General features: G+C 30.4%; 1 protein-coding gene across 1 annotated transcript in view; it reads right to left on the bottom strand.

The window, feature by feature from the left end:
- The window catches only part of Rich (Guanine nucleotide exchange factor subunit Rich), a 108,755-nt gene extending 88,337 nt beyond the window's left edge, over positions 1–20,418 (bottom strand). Inside the window, exons 1-3 of the mRNA XM_075360200.1 lie at positions 19,923–20,418; positions 7,352–7,459; positions 911–1,063 (exon numbers count right to left, since the gene is read on the bottom strand). Coding sequence (XP_075216315.1) covers positions 911–1,063; positions 7,352–7,459; positions 19,923–20,066 — 405 coding nt within the window. The 5' untranslated portion in view covers positions 20,067–20,418. The remainder of the gene's footprint in view (positions 1–910; positions 1,064–7,351; positions 7,460–19,922) is intronic.
- Positions 20,419–21,755: the final 1,337 nt, after the last annotated feature.

The following is a 21,755-nucleotide window of genomic DNA, read 5'->3' as shown; positions in this document are numbered from 1 at the left end:
TTTACAATATCAATTTGAAGAAATTGAGAATTACAATAGCTACAATTCCAACAAGATGGCGTTTTAAGTCACACTGTATGACATAGCATATTTATTTTATGTAACTTGTTTCTATGTCATCTTATCTGTATTTACAGCAATATTTTGTGCCCAGCTTGCTCCCAGAATCTCTTAACCAATGATTTATTTGTACAGGATACTGCAAAAAGTGAGTTTTTCACCAGATATCTCATGACAAATGAAATATATATATAAATATATAGTTACGATATTATATAAATACACAAATATTGTAGGAGTATTGCATAATGCTTATTAAAAGAGAAAGGTGGTTGAAAAGAAACTTAAGAAAATCTGCCATGACATTTAACAATATCACACCTGACATTTTTTATCTTCAAGAATGCACTGATACGGAAGAAGGGCATTTGCAGCATACAATTATTAAATTACATGTAACAAAATCCCCCCAATCTGCTCTATAAAATTATGTATATATAATATACATACCATTATAAAATTTAAAATTACTTTTTGACTTACCTGTATTATTGTAAAAATATTTTGTGATGAAAGTAATACTATTAACCTTATAATTAAATTATATTCAGGTAGTAGTATTGCATGTCTGCTGCACTTCTTTAAGCTTCCTTTGCACAATAAAAAAATTTCTAAAACTTGCTGTAAGAAAAAAATAAGTAATGGAGTTACTGTTATTGAATGTTCAAGGAAGTTGTAGTAGGAGACCATATTTAAGATCTAATTTTGATTAACTTGCATAGCTGTTTAGTTAATAGTCAAAACTGCCTTATCAGTAGCCAAAATCTGGGATAGGCAAATGAAGAAATATCAAACAACAATTACACTTTCTTAGTAAAACTGTAGAATATGCTCAACACTGTATAATTACCTGTATCAGCTGTAAATCTGGAACAACCTCTTTAATAAAAAGTTCTGCACTGTCTCTACGCAGATTTGGTTGTGGTGAATCAATAAGTTGATAAAGACCTTTCTGATCAGATTCAACATGCACCTTATATATAATAAGATACCCACCCGATGTCTGTAAAAAAAAAAAATATATATATATATAGTTGCAATATTATATAAATACACAAATATTGTAGGAGCATTACATAATGCTTATTAAAAGAGAAGAGTGGTTGAAAAGAAACTTAATATAAAAACTGTAGTGTTTCAAATAAGTGGGTTAATAAATGGTTCCAAATTTGGAATGCCACTAGGCCAAGTATCTAAATTTTTGTGACCTACATAATTTGGGGCTCTTGCTTCTGGCACCATGAGATAATGTTTGATTACACCACGAGAGCAACTTTAATAAGAATTAAATTTCAGTGGTTCTTATCCTCAAGATACAGAATCAGAACTGACATTCCAGTCTGTTCTTGTATCCTTAGTCAAGTAGGCATTCTATGAAACATCCATTTACTGGTGGCTAGATGAACTATAAGTGAATTGACTGTACTGAAGATTACTAAATACTAAATATAGTAATCATTATTGCCAGCCATTTTTGGCACTGGAGATAAGAACCACTTTTAAAGAATTACAAATTTTTTTATTCATTTTTTCCTAATTTGTAATAAATTCATCAAAACAAAAGCATTAACATTTTGAACAGAAATGCATGAAAATTTATTATCAATATATAATATGATTAATTAAAACATAAGTTGCATTAGACACCTTTGAGATGAGAAAACTTGTTTATAACATTATTTAAATGATTAACTAAAATATTAATCTTAATAAGCAACATACACAAATACATGAACATTATTACATTTAAGCCTAAATAAAACATAAAACTATTTAAACAGAAATACAAGGTCTGTTCAGAAAATAACCAAACTTTATTTTTTTTTAATCTTTGTTAATTTTACAGATTATTGATCCTTGTCCCCCCTTCAAAGTACTCCCCATCACTATTCACACACTTTTCCAAGTGATGTTTCCACTTTGCGAAGCAGTACTGGTTAGCTTCATTTGAATTGGCCTTTAAGGTCCGTGATGAATTTGCTTTAACGTTATTAGTAGTCTAAAAATGGCATCCTTTCATTACTAATTTTAATTTTGGAAATAAATAAAAAATCACAAGGAGCCAGGTTTGGCGAGAAGGGATGCTGGGGGAGGGCAGTTATCTGATTTTTGGCACAAAAGTGATGAACTGACAAAGCCAGACTTTTTCACATAACCATTGTACATGAACTAATTCCATTACTAAAAGAACAGGAAATAAGTTTATTTCAGCTATATCAGTTGCAGACCAATTTTTTACTTGTAATTTCATATTACTATTTTTGCTACTAAGTTTTGTTGTGGCATATCTCTTCAACTATTATCTAAACAATATCATGATTTACAAATAACTGATAAATATCAACAGGATTTTTAACATCAGTAGATTTTAAATTAATTTTTAATTGATGAGGAAAATCAGAAAATTCAGGATCTGTTAAGTAATCTGCTATCAAAGTGATACGGTCCTTACGGTTTCTGAAGTATTATTCTGCTGAACTACCTCAGCTGCTTCTGTTTGCTGCAAAGTACTTGGTAATGAAATATCTGATTTGGAAACATTATTTTCAGATTGTAAATCATTATCTTCAGAATCACTGGTATCACTACAACTGCAACTTCTTTCATCTGATTGTGCACAGTTTTTGCCCGCATCAGAATCATCAGTACTAAGTGATTCACTCTAGCTACTACCCTCTCGAACACCTTGAGATAAAGCTAAGTCAACCAACTGCTGACCTCGCGACAACATTACAGCAAAAGAACAGCACAGGCTAATACAAACACTAAAGATAAACTGACAAACAAAGAAGTAAATTTTATGAAAATCACGTTTTGACACGTATCAACATGTCTGTCCATTATTAGTCACACTTACTTTAGAGATAAGAACCGCTGTGGAACAACATGTTCATCTTTTAACAACAGCTCTTGATGCCACAAGCAAGTAAATCATACAGACTCTGAAGATCAGGACCGCCATAAAGTAATAACTTCAGTGTACAAAAGTGGTTATTCACACAGCAAACACTAACAGTTTTTTCGAGAAATAAGTGATAATTTTTTCTTTCCCATTAGGTAGCTTTATTATTATGATTGAAAAGTAGGAAATAACAAATATCCAACCCCTCACTACCATTTAATTACTTGTAGAAAATTCACCCTCACTGAAAAACTCACTTGTAAAAACATATGGCACTGAGGTCAAGAACCATCATTTATTCAAAGAATGTAAAAAATGTTCCCGATTTGTATATAAACAGTACTCGGTTACTGTAGAGGGGGAAACCACAGTTTACATATCACCAGCTGATGTACTATAATGTCTCATATGTATGTCGTTATAATAGTGTTGTGTGTAGTAGCAGTGTCATAGTCTATGCATTATAGTAGTGCAGTGTCATATGTATGCCATTGTAGTATGTATGTAAGGTATATGTATGCCATTTTTAGTTTGTCAATCATGTGTGGTCTATTATGATACACTGCTTTTCGCTGCCCCCACCCCCAACCACCCCATAAAAACTAACCTGAGGGAGTCAGATCAGGTGACTGCTAGTCCACAAATGCATCAAAATGATTCGTTCACCAAAAACATTTTGTAAAATAGTCATTAACTTGTTAGCTATGTGTACTATGGCGCCATCTTGTTGGAACCAACTGTGACTGATTTCCACTTCTGTTAACTGATTAATGAAGTTTCTTAAAACAGCACAATAACAGATCATTATTAAATGCATTTTCAACAAAAATTGGACCACAATGCACATTTTACTTACACCAATCCAGAATCCTATTTTTGCTTCGTGTAAAGGTTATGAAATTTAAGAGAGATAGTAATCAACCACAGTTTTGTATTCTGTGAATTATTTTATCTTCACTGATGAAACCACACTTCATCAGTAAAAAACATTATGTCAAGGATATCTATTGAATTTTGGTCAATAAAATGGTTTAAACTATTGACAATAATTTATTGTTTTGGCATGATCTACAAGTTTTCGTTCTTGAACATATGTACTTTGCAGGGAAATAGTTGCAGTACTTTTCTTAAGCTTTATATATGGTAATAAGTCCGATATCTGCTGCTGAGCTATCCATGCTCACCTTCACATCACATGAGAAATAAAAGTAGATCATGGAAGCTATGAATCATAGTTGTTTACATAAGGGAGTTATGATTTTGGTGAGGATGTTATGTCAACACAAATGGTTTATGAGTGAACAAAAGGTTTCAAGAAGACCGTGAAAACATTGACGGTAATAAAGGGGTTGTACATCCTAACATACCAACTAATGGAAATATTGACAAAATAAAGACCATAGTGATCAATAATCATCAAATTATTATTAGAGAAGTGGCTGAACAGTTGGGGAACTCTTATGGCTTATGTGAAATAATTTTGATTGATATTTTGGATAGCAGCAATTGTTCCAATAGAATTTTGTTGTAAATTATTCATAAAACAATACGAAGTCTAAATGAGTTATGTGTAATAAACATTTTTTTTTTAATTATTGACTAAAACAGTAAATTTAGATGTTGTTTGATTATTAATTTATAGATAAAAAATGTTATTTTTTCTTTACTTTTTAAGGACTACTGTTGCACATAGATGATAACTACTTAAAAACTAGTTTTACCTATTGTTGCACATATGAAGTGTGATAAAGGAAAATAACAAGACGTTTAATTTTAACAAAAAGAATTTATTTGATATAAAGTAGCTCCACACTGTTACCAGAATTTCACAGTGTGACACACTGTTACCAGAATTTCTTCCATTCCTCAAAACATTCATAGAAAGCATTCTTTGGTATAGTCTTAAATAAACTTAAGGCTATACCAAAATTAATTAAGCTATTAATTGTGAGTTTACTAAGAAATTTGTTTCTTTATTTCATCTATAGTACAAATCACTGACCTTTTATGTTCTCTTAAACAATGGAAACATGAAAACATTGCAGGATACCATTTCTGCAGAATAAGGAGTCTGCAGCATCAGTATGGTGTCATTTTTGGCTAAATAATAATGAATTTATAATGAAGTATGAGCTGGAGTATTATAATGGTGGAATATCCGAGAACTGTTTGTCTATATTTGTGGTGGATTTCTTAAAATTGCCTCTTGTAAACAGCACAAAACTGCTGTAATACTGTTAATTGATTATAAACTTGGGTAAGAATTCATAATGTAGGACGCCACAGTAACTGAAAAAACAGTAAGCAGAACCTTACTATTCGGTTGAATTTGTGTGTTTCTTCAGAAAACTTCCAGTGGAATGACATAACCATTCACTCATGTTTTTCTTCTTTTCTTTGTTTTCAGCGATTTGAATGGTTTGATTCAGCTCTCCAAGATTCTCTATTTAGTGCTAGTCGTTTCATTTAAGTATACCTCTTAATCCTACATCCCTAACAATTTGTTTTACATATTCCAAATGTTGCTTGCTTACACAATTTTTTTCCGTCTACCTGACCCTCCAATATTAAAGTGACTATTCCAGGATGCCTTAATATGCGGCCTATAAGTCTGTCTCTTCTTTTAACTATATTTTTCCCAATGCTTCTTTCTTCATTGATTTTCCGCAACACCTCTTCATTTGTCACTTTATCCACCCACCAGATTTTTAACATTCTCCTATAGCACCACATTTCAAAAGCTTCTAATCGTTTCTTCTCAGGTACTCAGATCATCCAAGTTTCACTTCCATATAAAGCAACGCTCCAAACATATATTTTCAAAAATCTTTTCCTGACATTTAAATTAATTTTTGATGTAAAAAAAAAAAATAAAATTTCTGACTGAAAGCTCGTTTCGCCTGTGCTATTCTGCATTTTATATCACTCCTGCTTCGTCCATCTTTAGTAATTCTACTTTCCAAATAACAAAATTTTTCTACCTCCATAATCTTTTCTCTTCCTATTTTCACATTCAGTGATCCATCTTCGTTATTTCTACATTTCATTACTTTTGTTTTGTTCTTGTTTATTTTCATGCGGTATTTCTTGCGTAGAACTTCATCCATGCCATGCCGTTCATTGTTTCTTCTAAATCCTTTTTACTCTCAGCTAGAATTACTATTTCATCAGCAAATCGTGGCATCTTTATCTAATCACCTTGTACTGTTACTCTGGATCTAAATAGTTCTTTAACATCATTAATTGCTAGTTCTATGTAAAGATTAAAAAGTAACAGGGATAGGGAGCATTTTTGTCAGACTCTCTTTCTTATTACAGCTTCTTTCTTATGTTCTTCCATTATTACTGTTGCTGTTTGGTTCCTGTAAATGTTAGCAATTGTTCTTCTATCTCTGTATTTGAACCCTAATTTTTTTTATCATTTTATTCCAGTCTACATTATCGAATGCCTTTTCTAGGTCTATAAATGCCAGCCAAGTATTTGGTTTGTTTTTCTTTATTCTTCCTTTTACTATTAATCTGAGGCCTAAAATTGCTTCCCTTGTCCCTATACTTTTTTCTGGAACCAAATTGGTCTTCTCATAACACTTCTTCCACTCTCCTCTCAATTCTTCTGTACAGAATTCTAGTTAAGAATTTTGATGCATGGCTAGTTAAGCTAATTGTTCTGTATTCTTTACATTTATCTGCTCCTGCTTTCTTTGGTATCATGACTACAACACTCTTTTTGATCACTCATGTTTTTTCACCTACCATGACACATTTGAATAATTCTGTCATTTGAAATATCAGTTAACTGTCAGCTAATGCAGTTTTGTATTTTGGGTGAGCTTTCCATTTTGGCTTTAATTCTTTTAGAACTACCAAAGATTGCAAAAAAGGCAATTTTTAAAATATCAAAAGATTTTTTTACTATTTTTAACTTAATAATAATAATAATAATGATGTTACTATGTAGTTGTAGGAGGTTTAAATTATCTTTTAGTTAAAATCACTCATTCTATAACAATAATAGATACATTAAAAATAATCACTACATCAACTTACTTGCTGTAACACTACTCTTAAGTATTTCTGGACATAATATTTTCATTGAAAAGGTAATAATTTTTTTGGTAATTAATGATACTTTGAAATGTTAATTAATAAAAAGAAATTGTTAATTTTGAATCATAGATGAAAAAAAAAAAGTGAAATAGATTTTATATAAAAATATATAACTTAATAATAGACATATTGGAAAAAAAACAAAATTTACAACAGACTAAAGGCTAGACAAATAAATTAATTTACTATAATATTTGATTAAAAATATTTATACTAATCAGTGTAGAGGAGCTATAGAGTAATAAATGTACATATTTATTAACTGAAATTTTTTTAACTTACAGCAACAGCAACACAAGTAGAATCGGGTCTCCACTGAACCAATCCATTTGTTCCAATATCTTCTATAGATTCTCTACTACGACGAAACTGAACGATAGGAAGACAAGGCTGTAATAATAAAATATAATTATAAAATTGTTCAATCTTTCAGAGCTACTTAAAATTTGTACAATTGATCAAAGCTTCAGTGAATTTTAAATCAATATCCAAACTTACAGCTGTTAATAAAGGAACAAATATGTAAATTTAATCTAAGTATAATACCATTTCATTTAAAATATATTCTGATTCAGAAATAAGCTTACACATGAAAAAGTAACACAATGAAAGGCCATTTATTTTATTTTTTTTGTGGAAGACCACAAAAAATATTTTAAAAACCTGATTTCATGTTCTACCAAACAATTATAGGTAATAAAGAAAACTGTAACTGAGAAGTTATCATATTAGTCACACTATGAAAGATGAAAAATGTCCAGGATTGTATATAATCAAAATCTACTAATTGAGGTAAACTAAGACATGATTCATGCAGAAATCTGTATAATAATAGTAACTACAAATAATCTCTTTTGTCATTAAGAATTACAAAAAATCAAGCAACAGCTCTGGTAATATATGTCATATCAAGTGAATCAACAACACAAATATAACACATAACATTTCAGAAGTTGTTAATCTACTTTAAATACAACTATCTATAGCGAATAATGTCAGTCCATTAAAATAAAAAATAAAAACTGTACTCAATTTAACCAATACAATCATTTTTACACATGCAAATATATTTTTTAAGGGGTTGAAAATAATAACTTTTCACAAAATTAAAACAAACAAATTTAAAGCCCTTATCAATAGATTAAAAATAACTTAATTACTTGTTTTCTAGGATGTTGATCAATCTTTATAGCTGGCATCACTCCACAAATTTTTACCAACTTCATACTGCACTCAAACACTTACATACAAACTTTTTTTTAAAAAAAAGTTCAGCAACATATCAAATATTATATAGTATATTATTATATTTTATATTACTGCCAAAGGATAACTAAATTTATTGTTAACCATCAGAGTTCCTCTTAATTATTTAACCCTATTAAGTACTATACAAAAATATGAAGCCAGGATGATTAATAGATAATTATTTATAAATGATAACATGATTATTTAAATTTATGGTAAAACCTGACCCAAAGGTCAGGTTTTTATTTATTTTTATTTTTTTTGAAACAACATAAATTGATTTTAAATATAATGAACTTTCATCCCAGAAAAGTTTAGTTCCAAGCCACTCAAGCTTGCAGGATACTTAAAGCTGTGGGGACATCAACATAAGATGACTTTCAGCCCAAAAAAGACCACTAAAATGCTCCTCAAAGGCCGTTTGGCAGTGAGGCAGCAGATTCGTGGTTCGATGACAGGCCCACGCATAAAATATGTTCAAGCCCAAAAGTACCTTGGAGTGTTACTCGATGAGAAAATACAGTTCAAGAAGCACCTTCAATACGTCATGAAGAAGGCCTGTAGTGCCTTCTTTGGTATTCAGCGTGTGGTCAATCCTGATTGGGGTCTTAATTTTAAGGCCATGAGTATCCTGTATATGGGCGTCTGTGAGGCAATTATGCTACCTGCAGCACCTGTTTGGTTGTATAGGCTAAAGTTTAAAAGCTATCGGGACATATTGTTGGGAGCTCAGCGCCTTATAAATTTAACAGTAGCAAGTAGCTACCGTACGATTTCACGGGAGACGATCTTGGCGGATGTGAAACCGATATACTTGATTGCAGCAGAGCGGCAACAGTGTTATGTCCCCAAGAAGTTAGGTGAATTAACTTCTTACAAAGTTCAGGAAATTGAACAACATGGTAATGCTTTGCGGCAGGCAAGATGAGTTGAGGCAGAAGGCGGATGTTATATGCATGATTTCTTTCCTGATGTTGTTAGTTTGCAGGGCGGCTCTTGGTTACACCCGAATAAGTATGTGATGCAATATCATTCTGGGCATGGCACTTTTCGGGACAGACTACAGAGGTTCGACCTAGTGGACTCAGGAATGTGTCCACAATGTGGACAATTGAACAATGTACATCATGTTATGTACATTGTTCAAAGTATGAGTTGATACGCACAGACTATCTGTCGGCTTGATATTATCGGGTTGGCACTGGATCTCCATCAGTTGGCAAAACCAGGCCAAATGGATAATAGCTGAGAATTTTTTACACTATTTGGCAAAAGAAGAGATTGCTGAGAGCTAATTAGGGTGCCACCTGGGCTTTCCCGTGTACTTCTTTTGTTTTTTTGTAGTTGCTAAGTTTTTGTTGTTGGGTTGTTTTATTGTAATTGTGTGTTGAACTCACTTCTTTTACCTTTGGGTAGGAAGTTGATTTCAGTTCCTTTCCTTATTTTGTTTACTGTCTTGTTTGAGACTAACATAGATATGTTTTGTTTTTAGTTTTGTTGTTTTTTAGGGATATTAGTACATCGATGTGAATGTCACATGTGGCATTTGCAACAGTGGCATCCTGACTGAAGCAAGAACAAGGCTGAGAGATGTCTTTTGCCAGGGTTTTGAAGATGACCTCCAGGAAAGCCCATAAGGGCTAGGTATGAAAGGGACATAGCGACTGCTACTGTCACACGGTGGATGTCTTCCCCTACAGGGTCAGGATGTCTTACGTGTTTGACAAACTTTTACAGAAAGAATAGGCATAACATTCTCAAACTACCTCTACACTAGCTGGATTTAAAACTTATTGAGATGATTTGGTCAGCAATTAAACAATACGTAGTCATAATATATCTTTTGATATCAATGATGTTAAAAAGATAGGAGAAAATAAAGTGGCCAACATGAATGAAAGAAATTGGAAAGTGTATTGCGATAAAGTTAAGGAATCAGAAGCTGAATATATGCGACAAGAACACATTATTGACGATACTAATGAATTATTTATTTTTCTTTAGAAAAAAGTAGTGAAAGTGATGAATCTGAGACAGTAATCTTGGAAATTCTAATATTTCTTGCAAAGTGGAAGGTGTTCACTCTGTTTAATTAAAATAATTTTATTTTGTTCTAACATTTAAAAATAATTATTTTTTAATTACAGTTTCTGCTGTAATTTTTGATTCCATAATTTAGGTATTTAACCATTATCTTGCATTAACTTTTGAATATGTTTGAAAATAAAATTGAACACCAGCACTCAATGAAGGTATACATTTTGATTTGCATGTTATATCATTTTATATGTAGGCTTACTACTGTACAATTCCCAGCTTGACGTAAATGCTTCTGTAATTCTTGTCATGTTTAGCATTTTGAAAAATGCATAACATATTTTTTCGCAGAAAATGGTAGGATATTAATCAAATATTTTTCAGCGAGTTAATTAAATTTTACATAACTTTTATATATACATATATATTATTATTATTAATATGCTTTTACGGCCAACATGGGACCACTTAAGTCAATTTTAGTTGGATCTTTTCTGAGAAAGCATGTTATTTTACTCTTCCGAGCTGCCCAGTATTTCTTCATCCGTTCAGATCTTGCTTTCTTTTCTTCATCTATAAACACCCTGTTCGTAATATTTTGTCATTTGTCTGTGTTTTTGTTTAAATCTAATGCTTTTGTCTTTTAGCTTTGTAATTTTTCCAGTTTTATTCTGTAGGTCAGTCAGGGAAATTCCCAATTCTTTCATATCTTCTCTAGTTTCTTTGATCCATCCTACTTATAGCTTTTGGAACCAGAGCTTTTCAATGATATTTCTTGAAAGTCTTGTTTCCGGTGTCCTTATGAGATGAACAAAGAAAGAGATTCTTTTTTTCCATAATATCAATAACAGGCTCTATTTCTCGATACACCACCTCATTTGGCACAATCACCATTGACCTTCTTTTTGGTGTTTTTTATTGATACACGTTCTGACAATTCTCCTCTCTATTTTCAGAATTTTATCAATTCGGTTTTTCTGAGTGATTTTGAAAAGGGTGAAACTACACTTCTGGCTGAACTACAGTTTTATAATGTTTAAGTTTTGTTTTAGCAGAAAGGCATTTTTTGTTATATGTTGACCAAGTTAATTTTTGGGATTTAATCATTTTATTTGTCCTGTTTTGCCATGTCACTTTTTCATTTAAATTATAAGTTATTATTTCCCCTAGATATTTAAATTGTTTTACTATTTTAATTTTCTGATTGTTTACCGTAATGTGCTCTATTACCAGAGGATCTATGGCCATTAGTTCAGTTTTTTCGAAAGAGATATGAAGCCCTATCTTTTGTGCTAGGTTTTGAAGGCTCATGATTTGTGTTTTGGCTTCTTGAATATTATTTGCTAAAAGAGTGAGGTCATCTGCAAATCCTAGGCAATTTAGTGTGATGGAGTTTTTCTTAGTACCCATTTTTATATTTCTGGGATTTATTTCATACCATTTTCTCATGACAAATTCGAGGCAGCAGTTAAAAAGGAGTGGTGAGAGGCCGTCTCCTTGCCTCAATCCAGTTTTTATGTAAAAGGGTTTTTATATATATATATACATACATTATATATATATATATATATATACAAAATTTAATTTTAATATGTAATAATGTTCAAATATTATTTAAACATTGAGGTGATTAAAATGTCAAAAATTGTGTTCTGCTATCCAATACACTACAACAAATCTATCTTATAAAGGCCCATTTGCAGTAATGAAGTAAATATTATGCTAAAAGGCTAGTAGAATGCTTCAAATTGCAGCTGTCACTGCCATGGCAACAGGCATCAAGACTGGTTGCACTGCCTGTACATCATGAATACATTAGTAGGTCAAATTTTTAACAGACAATATTATCTAGAGGTTTTGCGCTGTCTTGCAATCCAGTTAGCGCAAGAGACTCTTTGAATCATGCAAATCGCAGCTTCATCGCAATAATGCAGCTCCTCATTCATTATCTCCCAATCCAGGATTTTTTGATTGACCAAAGAATTTCTCAGATTCACAAGGCTCCTTATTCACTAGATATGGCTTTTTTTACATTTTTGATTGTTCCCCAAGCTGAAGAGACCAGTGAAAGGGTTTTTATTTGAAGCCAGAAGCATCTAATGTCAAATACAACACTACACTGATAACCATTACAAAAGAGAGCTACAAAAAATGTTTTAGCAACAGAAGGACCACTGGCATAAGAGTGTGGAGACACAAGGACAAAAGGAAACTAGGATTGGAAACCATTACTTTTCTTTTCACAGCTTATGACCAGGTACTTTAAAAACAGACCTCTTAAGTGTGTCTGCTCATGAGCAATCTGTAAGTAAAGCAACTTTCATGGAATAAGCACTACCACACTTTCTGCAAGCCTTTGAAGTAGTTAGTAAATATAAAAATGAGAAATTATCTTAACTAAATGTAAGACTATTTAATAGCCAGCCTCCATGGGCAAGAGGTAGCATCTTGGTCTTTCATTCGGAGTCCCGGGTTCAAATCCCGGTCAGGCATGGCATTTTCACATACGCTACAAATCACTATCTCATCCTCTGAAGCAATACCTAATGGATGGACCCAGAGATTAAACAAAAAAAAGATTATTTAATAAATTCATAATTTTTATGTAATTAAGATTACAATAAACAAATTTTAAACACATCTAACGTGTAATAACATAAGGATTTTAACACTGAATTCTTATTTTAATGAATAATTGTTGATCATGTCAAAATTTAATTATTTTGTATAGTCTACACTGCAGAACTGTGATAAAATAGTGCCTGTCTCACTTCATAAATGTTATAAGCATAATCTGCCAATATACTCAATTATATTATAAAGAATTAAAATGAATAAATTATATTCAATTCTGTAGCTACAAAAAAAGAAAAAAATACCAATCTTTTCTCCTACATACTGTGCAATATCCTGTTTTATTTTTAATACTTCACACTGATTTTATAAACATTCATCATTTATTTTCAATTTTATACTACAAAAAATTTAACATAAATATAATTTTATATAAAAAAATCCTGAACAACTTTCTATAATTTTCACTAATAAAAAGGTGAAAAGCACAAATCTTATTTTACAGAGGGTCATTGAAATACTTAAGATAAATCACAGTGAATAGAGGAACCATGGAAATTTGAGAAAAAACAATTTTTGCAAAGAAGACTTCAAAAATTTAATTTCAATATATTTAAGCAATCAATTATCTGTGATAAATTTTAATCCTTTATTGTTTATTTTAACCCTACTTCGGACAACTTTTATTTTATAAAACTACTTTTTTATTCAGACATGTCTGATGAAAACATGACATTTTACCTTTTTTTTTTAATTTATTTTTTTATTTGGTAGTTGTATACAATAACTTCCATACCTATGGTTTTGAAGAAATTTGGAATATACCTTATTCTGGACCTAAAATTATTCATTACAATTGAAATTATTTGTTGGAATCACCTTTCGTCTGATTCACACTCCTCATAAATTACACTGTAACCAAATTCTATTTTGCACTGTTCATGTGTAATATACATTATCTGCAGAGTACATAATTTGGTTTCATAAAATTAAGTTAAGAATATGGTAAGATTTGCTTAAGGTTAAGTTCAATTAAGCTTAAGGTGCAAGTTTTTGGAAATGTGCAATACATTATTTACAAAGTAAAGCTTGGTGTAAGTGAAATTAAGTTCTGGTTCAGTAGGTTATGAATAATTTATAATTAAATAAATATAAATCTGACAGAAAATTACAGTCATTTGTCCGAAAGAGTCAGAATCACAATTCTGATTCTGAGCATTGTACCAGAACTGATAGACCGTTTAGCGTCACAGTGGTCCTTAAAATGAAATTGGCCAGATATCTGTGCATGTGATGTTTTTGGTGGCCATAATGTGGCTTTTTTTTTTGGTATCTCAAGCTCCAAATGTTCCATATTTTGAGTACCTATGTATGAGGTAACAAAATTGCACTTGTGTGCCTGAGGTGCTAATATAATCTTCATGTTGCTGAGAATCATAGGTTTTTCAGATAATGATATTGTTTCAGGGTGAATGTGTTTCTTGACAATTTCAAGTAGAATGACCAAATTGCATCCTTTAATAAGAACAAGAAAATAGTTCTTTGTGCCATGCTCATACCACTAAACATCCAGGGGCTATTATTATAACGCAACCTTTGTAATATTTTCAGCCATCAATTTTGATACTTGGCTGCTTTTCTAACTTTTCCAGTGTTAATTAAAAAGTGATCTACACTTGTTTTCTACAAATACACTAACTGAAGTATTGTTGATTGCAAATTGTAAAGTATTGTTGATTATGGTACTCTAGTCAATGACAGTACCCATACAAACACCTGTACACATAAAAAATTCTGCCACGGAGGTTTCAAGATTACCAAGCAAGAAACATCATGCTATCTGTTCCATGGTTAAGTAATGATTATTAAATCATGTTCCAGTGAACTGCCATACAAATCCATCACACTGCACAAATATTTTTTTATTGTTATTATAGTGTAATAATGTAACGCTTACGACATTGAAAAAGGTGACTGTCCTCTTCCAACATCATTTCATTTCTACATTTAGGACATACTTTTATCCTATAAATAATGCTAATACCATAGTAGAATGACAGAATCTCTGTCTATCATTTGTTAAGAGAGATGGAATCAGAATAAATGGATAGTGCAAACAAGTTGCCTGAGAGACTGGTCACAGCACTGCATTGGAGCACATGACTCAAGTGTGAATTCTGAATATTATGATAACAGTAGTCCTTACTTCATATCTTTACAAACATCTACAAATGAGACTTAACTCGCATTCTAAATATGTAAAAATTAAAATTAAAACAAAACAGAGGTGAGGTATAATTATGCACATAATTGCCTTAATATTTATTTACATATTTATCTATAATAATTGATTATTTATTTTATTTTAGTATATATAAATATATATATATATTTTTTTTTAAATTTTTTATTTAATATTTTTACATCTAAAAATAGTTCAAGAAACATAATTACTTATTAAAAACTTAATATAAATTTTAAAAAAACAAAATGTATTAAGTTCATTTTTATATTAAGTAAGTTATATATTATGTAGAAACAAATTGTTAGGGATGTAGGATGTAGAGGGTATACTGAAATGAAACGACTAGCACTAGATAGGGAATCTTGGAGAGCTGCATCAAACCAGTCAAATGACTGAAGACAAAAAAAAAATATATAATTAGAATAATAATAAATTTTTGAACCTATAAATACAAAATAATTCTACGCAATAACAAGATCCATAAACAATATTTCTAGTTCAACGTTATATTAAAATTTTACAAGTTAAAAATGGGTTAATCTTTCAAAATGGCTTGGGAAAGTCATAATTAATAGTTCTTAAATATTATACCAGTTAAGATAATATAGAGTATTATTAGTTAATATAACATTTAGTTTAAATACTTTTACAGGTTCTATTGTAGGTTTAATATATGTGATAAGAAAAAAGAAAGGGTAATTCACTGAAGCAATTAATAAAATAAATAATATGATTAGAGTCTGTGATTATTATACTAGAAACAACTAGCTAGCTATTCTACAAACTAAAGCTACTGAATAAACAGCTACTTATACACATTTTAAAAACAATACCAAATATCAACTCAAATCCACAAATGAAGAAGTCTACTCTGGTAAGAAAAGAAAAATTCCTAACAATTAAAAAAAACTTTTTGTAGATGATTTTGATTTGAGAATAATTCAAAACAAAATCAAATGATACTTTTATTTATTTACACAGAAGGTTAATTAAAAGTTCAATTTTTTTTTTTGTTTTCAGCGATTTGAATGGTTTGATGCAGCTCTCCAAGATTCCCTATCTAGTGCTAGTCGTTTCATTTCAGTACACCCCTTACATCCCACATCCCTAACAATTTGTTTTACATATTCCAAACGTTGCCTGCCTACACAATGTTTTCCTTCTACCTGACCCTCTAATATAAAAGCAACTATTCCAAGATGCCTTAATATGTGGCCTATAGGTCTGTCTCTTCTTTTAACTATATTTTTCCAAATGCTTCTTTCTTCATCAGTTTGCCATAACACCTCTTCATTTATCACTTTATCCATCCATCTGATTTTTTACATTCTCCTACAGCACCACATTTTAAAAACTTCTAATCGTTTCTTCTCAGGTACTCAGATCGTCCAAGTTTCACTTCCATATAAAGTGACGCTCCAAACATAAACTTTCAAAAATCTTTTCCTGACATTTAAATTAATTTTTGATGTAAACAAATTATATTTCTGACTGAAAGCTCGTTTCGCCTGTGCTATTCAGCATTTTATGTCATTCCTGCTTCATCCATCTTTAGTAATTCTACTTCCCAAATAACAAAATTCTTCTACCTCCATAATCTTTTCTCTTCCTATTTTCACATTCAGTGGTCCATCTTCATTACTTCTACTATATTTCATTACTTTCATTTTGTTCTTGTTTATTTTCATGCGGTATTTCTTGCGTAGGACTTCAACCATGCCATGCCATTCATTGTTTCTTCTAAATCCTTTTTACTCTCAGCTATAATTACTATATCATCAGCAAATCGTAGCAGCTTTATCTATTCACCTTGTACTGTTACTCCGGATCTTAATAGTTCTTTAACATCATTAATTGCTAGTTCTATGTAAAGATTAAAAAGTAACAGGGATAGGGAACATCCTTGTCAGACTCCCTTTCTTATGTTCTTCCATTATTACTGTTGCTGTTTGGTTCCTGTAAATGTTAGCAATTGTTCTTCTATCTCTGTATTTGAGCCCTAATTTTTTAAAATGCTGAACATTTTATTCCGGTCTACGTTATCGAATGCCTTTTCTAGGTCTATAAATGCCAAGTATGTTGGTTTGTTTTTCTTTAATCTTCCTTCTAATATTAAGTTCAATTAAATTAATGTAATTTAATACTACCTAAAATATAAGCTGAAGAAGGATTTTCTTACATCTGATCCTACTATAAACAATATTATTATGCAAAACTTAGAATTCAATTTATGAACACTCTCCAGTTTGAAATCAAGGTTGTTAAAGTACAAGTCTACAATAAGAGTTATAGAATACTATAGTCTACAATAATATAAAAGAATAGCTATAACCACCACCTTCCTCTCCAGGTGATGATAATGTGAAAGCATTTTTCACCTCCCAAAAAAAAAAGTACCACTTCCTTACACATTTATGGTTATTATAGGAAAACTTTACAATTAAATTTAACTACATATAAAATTTAAAAATTGTAATGATATCAGTATTGGAATACAACACATTAATACTGGCAAAGAATTACTTTGAACTTTGGGTAATTATTATAATTAAAATAATAAATTGACATTCATTTAAATAAACAATAAAGCAGCATCTGCATCATAAAGCAAACCCACCTAATCTAATCAATTATCCAGACCTGCCATTTCAGACACGCAGATTTCAATTCAGAAGGAACTGAAATCTGAATTTGATTTCATACCTAAGTTTGGACAAGTGAGGAAAACCTGCTGCATTATTTTAACTGATTAATACTTTAGTGTTTATTTGTGTAAAATATAACCACACCACATATTAAGAAAAACCCATACTCCATGGAAAAATGGTTGTGTCTCAGCCTTTCATCCAGAAGTGTCACATTTGAAACTAGGTCGGACATGACATTTTTCATATGCTACAAAATTTTTATTTCATATTCCCATGGCATAAGCTTTAAGATTATATGATTATAATCATAATAAATAATGCATGAAGAGTACACAACTACATGATTCAGCCAACCTGAAACTTTATGGAAGCAATATAAAGAAGCATATATATCGCAGCTGCAAAACAATCAAATCACACCAGTAAGCCCACGTAATATCAAAACAATCAAAGAATAGAAATCTGCAGAACTAAAGTATAGATTGTATGGGTAACATAAATCTTTGTATTATTGTTAAATAAATTTGTCTGTAATAGACAAGCAAATAAACTCTATATTTCTAAGCAACAAATATTGGCACTTGCGCACTTTCAGTGGTATCACAGTCTGAAAATGATGATTTGTCTAAAAATGATTGATTCTGGACCTATTTTACATGCTCATTACAAATATGTTATTCTTTTGGGTACTTACGTATTAACGCCTCTGCAGCTACAGCTGCTGTTTAGGTTATGTTGACTTCGTGTACTGACAAATTGTACATATATCAAAATAACTAAATATAACCTACACTCGCTAACCTCTTATAATTAACATTAAATATGCATAATATATACAACTTATTAATAATATAACCTTAATATTATAGCACCGAAATCCAATTAATGCTAATCCACCGTAATCCGACTGACTACTTTGTTTTTAAATAAAGCTGTAGCTGCGACGGCGTTAATACGTAAGTACCACGGTTAGAGAGCGAAGGTTATATTTAATTAGGTTATTTTGATATATGTACGATTTGTCAGTACACGAAGTCAACATAACCTAAAGCTGTAGCTGCAGTGGCGTTAATATGTAAGTACCTTCTTTTGATATTGGGTGATATTATTTAACAATATCCCAAAAGTCTATTATATAAAAAGTCTGTTAGATATAAATTAACCAAACTTAACCTACGCTTGCTTTGCTCAATAATCTTGACTTCCTTTTTCCTGTTTAGCCTCCGGTAACTACCGTTTAGATAATTCTTCAGAGAATGAATGAGGATGATATGTATGAGTGTAGATGAAGTGTAGTCTTGTACATTCTCAGTTCGACCATTCCTGAGATGTGTGGTTAATCTCAGGAATAATCTTGACTAATTAACAGTAACGCTTTGATTATTTAAATGAATAAATAATTGCAATAATTACTGATTGATTATTAAATACTCAAAACATAACAGTGTAAATTAGTCAAGGTTAGTGAGCAAATCGAGCGTAGGTTAAGTTTGGTTAAATTATATTTATAAAATAAATAAATATAAATGGTTATAAAGATGGTAAATATAATGGTTATATCGGGTGATATTAGCAATAACCCAAAAGTTTGAGATTTATTGGTCAATGGGCTATACGTAAGTACCGTGTTATTATATGTGTATTATAATCTTAAAATTAAAGTCAAAAGTAAATTAAAAATCAGGTTAAAGTCAAAACAGGTAAAAAAATTTTTCACAATCAACTAGGATCATTTTAAGAGAAAAATAATTTTTTTTTTTCAAACTGCAGTACTATCTCAAGGGCACAATAACCAAGGAATTCCTTGAGTAATTAAAACTGGGAAATTTTTAGTGCAATGTCTACTGACTTAATTAAATATTATTTCATTTTCCTTAATAAAACAAAATAGTACCTTGAGACGATATAAAAAGTTAATTCTACAGCATATCATTTACAAGTTACCATAAACAGTAATGCTGAAAAAGTGGCATTTTATAGTTACAAATAAAAAATAAACTGTAACTGTTATGAAAACATAACCTAATTAGTGGTCATTAACCTGGGATAAATACAAGTACAAAATTAAACAAAACTTTGTCAAGAAATATATTTCACTTACCTTACAGAAATATATTGACAGAGTGTCATCAGAGAGAATAGCAAACAACAATTTATCTCTGTTACAAACAACTTGATGAATTGAGCAAGAAGCATTTTGGTTAGGAATATCTAGCACTTTAGGCCATCCGACGGGAAAATACATTTTTAGGTATCTCTAATTTTGTTCTTCATAAGTAAAAATAGTTGCTTCATTTTTAATAAATATCATAAAACTGACATTTTCATATTACCTATAAGGCATTAATTAATTACATTAAATATATCCGACAGGCTAGCAGCAGGTTGGCAATCAAACCCCGCAAATCAGTGTAGCCAAAAGTGAATTAAAATTTTCATTCTACTTATCCTCAAAGTTAATTTACCTGTTATTATTAATATATTAAAATACTTTCACTTTGTTTTTTAATATGAATATGAGGCATTTGATGTCAGAACATCTTTCACAGTTTTTAATCGCGTGATGTGGCAGTACAGAGAATGTTTTTACACTAGATTAAGATAGTAATATTTTCTTACTTTTTGCAGTAGATGGCGCTGCTGACATAAGTACCAAAATTTGAATAGTAAACATACCATTTCACAGTTACCGTTTAATTAATTAATTATTTTATTTGCGATTGTTAACGGCAGTGACTATTACACTATTTATTTTCTCTTTTAATATTGTAAAGGAATACAAATGAATATAAATATGAGTCATGCCACATTTACTCATGCGTTGCAAAAGGGTAATTTTTAAGTTTTCTATCATTTTGCATAATCTGTGATATTCATGAAAATAGCACCCCTTTTCATGATATTATATCAGATTGTTACCGATTAAATAATTTGTTAACAAAAATGATAAAACAAACAAGAAATCTTGAGTTGTGTGTTTTAAAAAATAATTATTTTCATCTGCCAATGTTTATAATTCACTTTTCTTTCCTGCCACATGTATAATCATAATAAAATAGTTACATAAAACATTTAAATCCTTTTAGCAAATGGCTGTCTATCAATTAATCATAATAACTTTACAAAATCAAGACAGCTTGTAATTTCAGATGAACAAAATATCTATCAGTTGCTTTTTGTATTAGTTGGTCAATAATTTGTTTAAAAAAAGCTTGTTATAAATAAATTTTAGAAGAATCAACAAAATATTACAAGTTATCATCTTACCAAAAAAGTAACCGTACAACAACCTTTTACTACTAACCTTTTTTTTCTACCACTTCCTAAATAAAAATTTTACATACTTCCATCCTGATGTAAATTAATCATGAAAAAGTATATTTACTCTGGGATTATGGCACTTGATTAATAAATTTAAAGAATTTCCCACCCAAGTGGAATGTATAAATTAATAAAGTTGAATGTACAAAATTACTTACAATTATTCATACTGCACCATATTAAGATTTTTTCCATTATTTGTGGGTAATGTCAGGCTATGAAAAACAGCTAAACACTGTTTTTGTTTAACCTATTAAACAATGAGAAGGTTATCAGTTCAAGTCATCTGAATTCTTCTAATGAAAGCCTTAAGCTTATCTGTTACCAAATACATTGATTCTGAGAATATTTTTTTTTTCTCTTTTTATAAAGGCGACCCTTTCTCTGTTGGTCCTATAGTAGTTTCTTTCAGTTAACTTCACCAAAGTTATAATTTTTTTTTTTAAATCATTTGACTATGTAACAATTAGTATATTTAAAAACGATTTGATAAAACTCTTTGGCTTCATATATATATAAATGTTAATGTTTAGAGTAAAGTTAAGTTTAAAAAATGATAATTAGACCCAAATTTCAAGTTGTCTCAGTTAATGCTTGTTAGTAGTCTTGTGAA

The sequence above is a fragment of the Lycorma delicatula genome, chromosome 3 (genome assembly GCF_047948215.1).
Source record: "Lycorma delicatula isolate Av1 chromosome 3, ASM4794821v1, whole genome shotgun sequence".
In the NCBI taxonomy this organism is placed as follows: Eukaryota; Metazoa; Arthropoda; class Insecta; order Hemiptera; family Fulgoridae; genus Lycorma; species Lycorma delicatula.
This window is presented reverse-complemented; position numbering and strand designations above follow the sequence as displayed.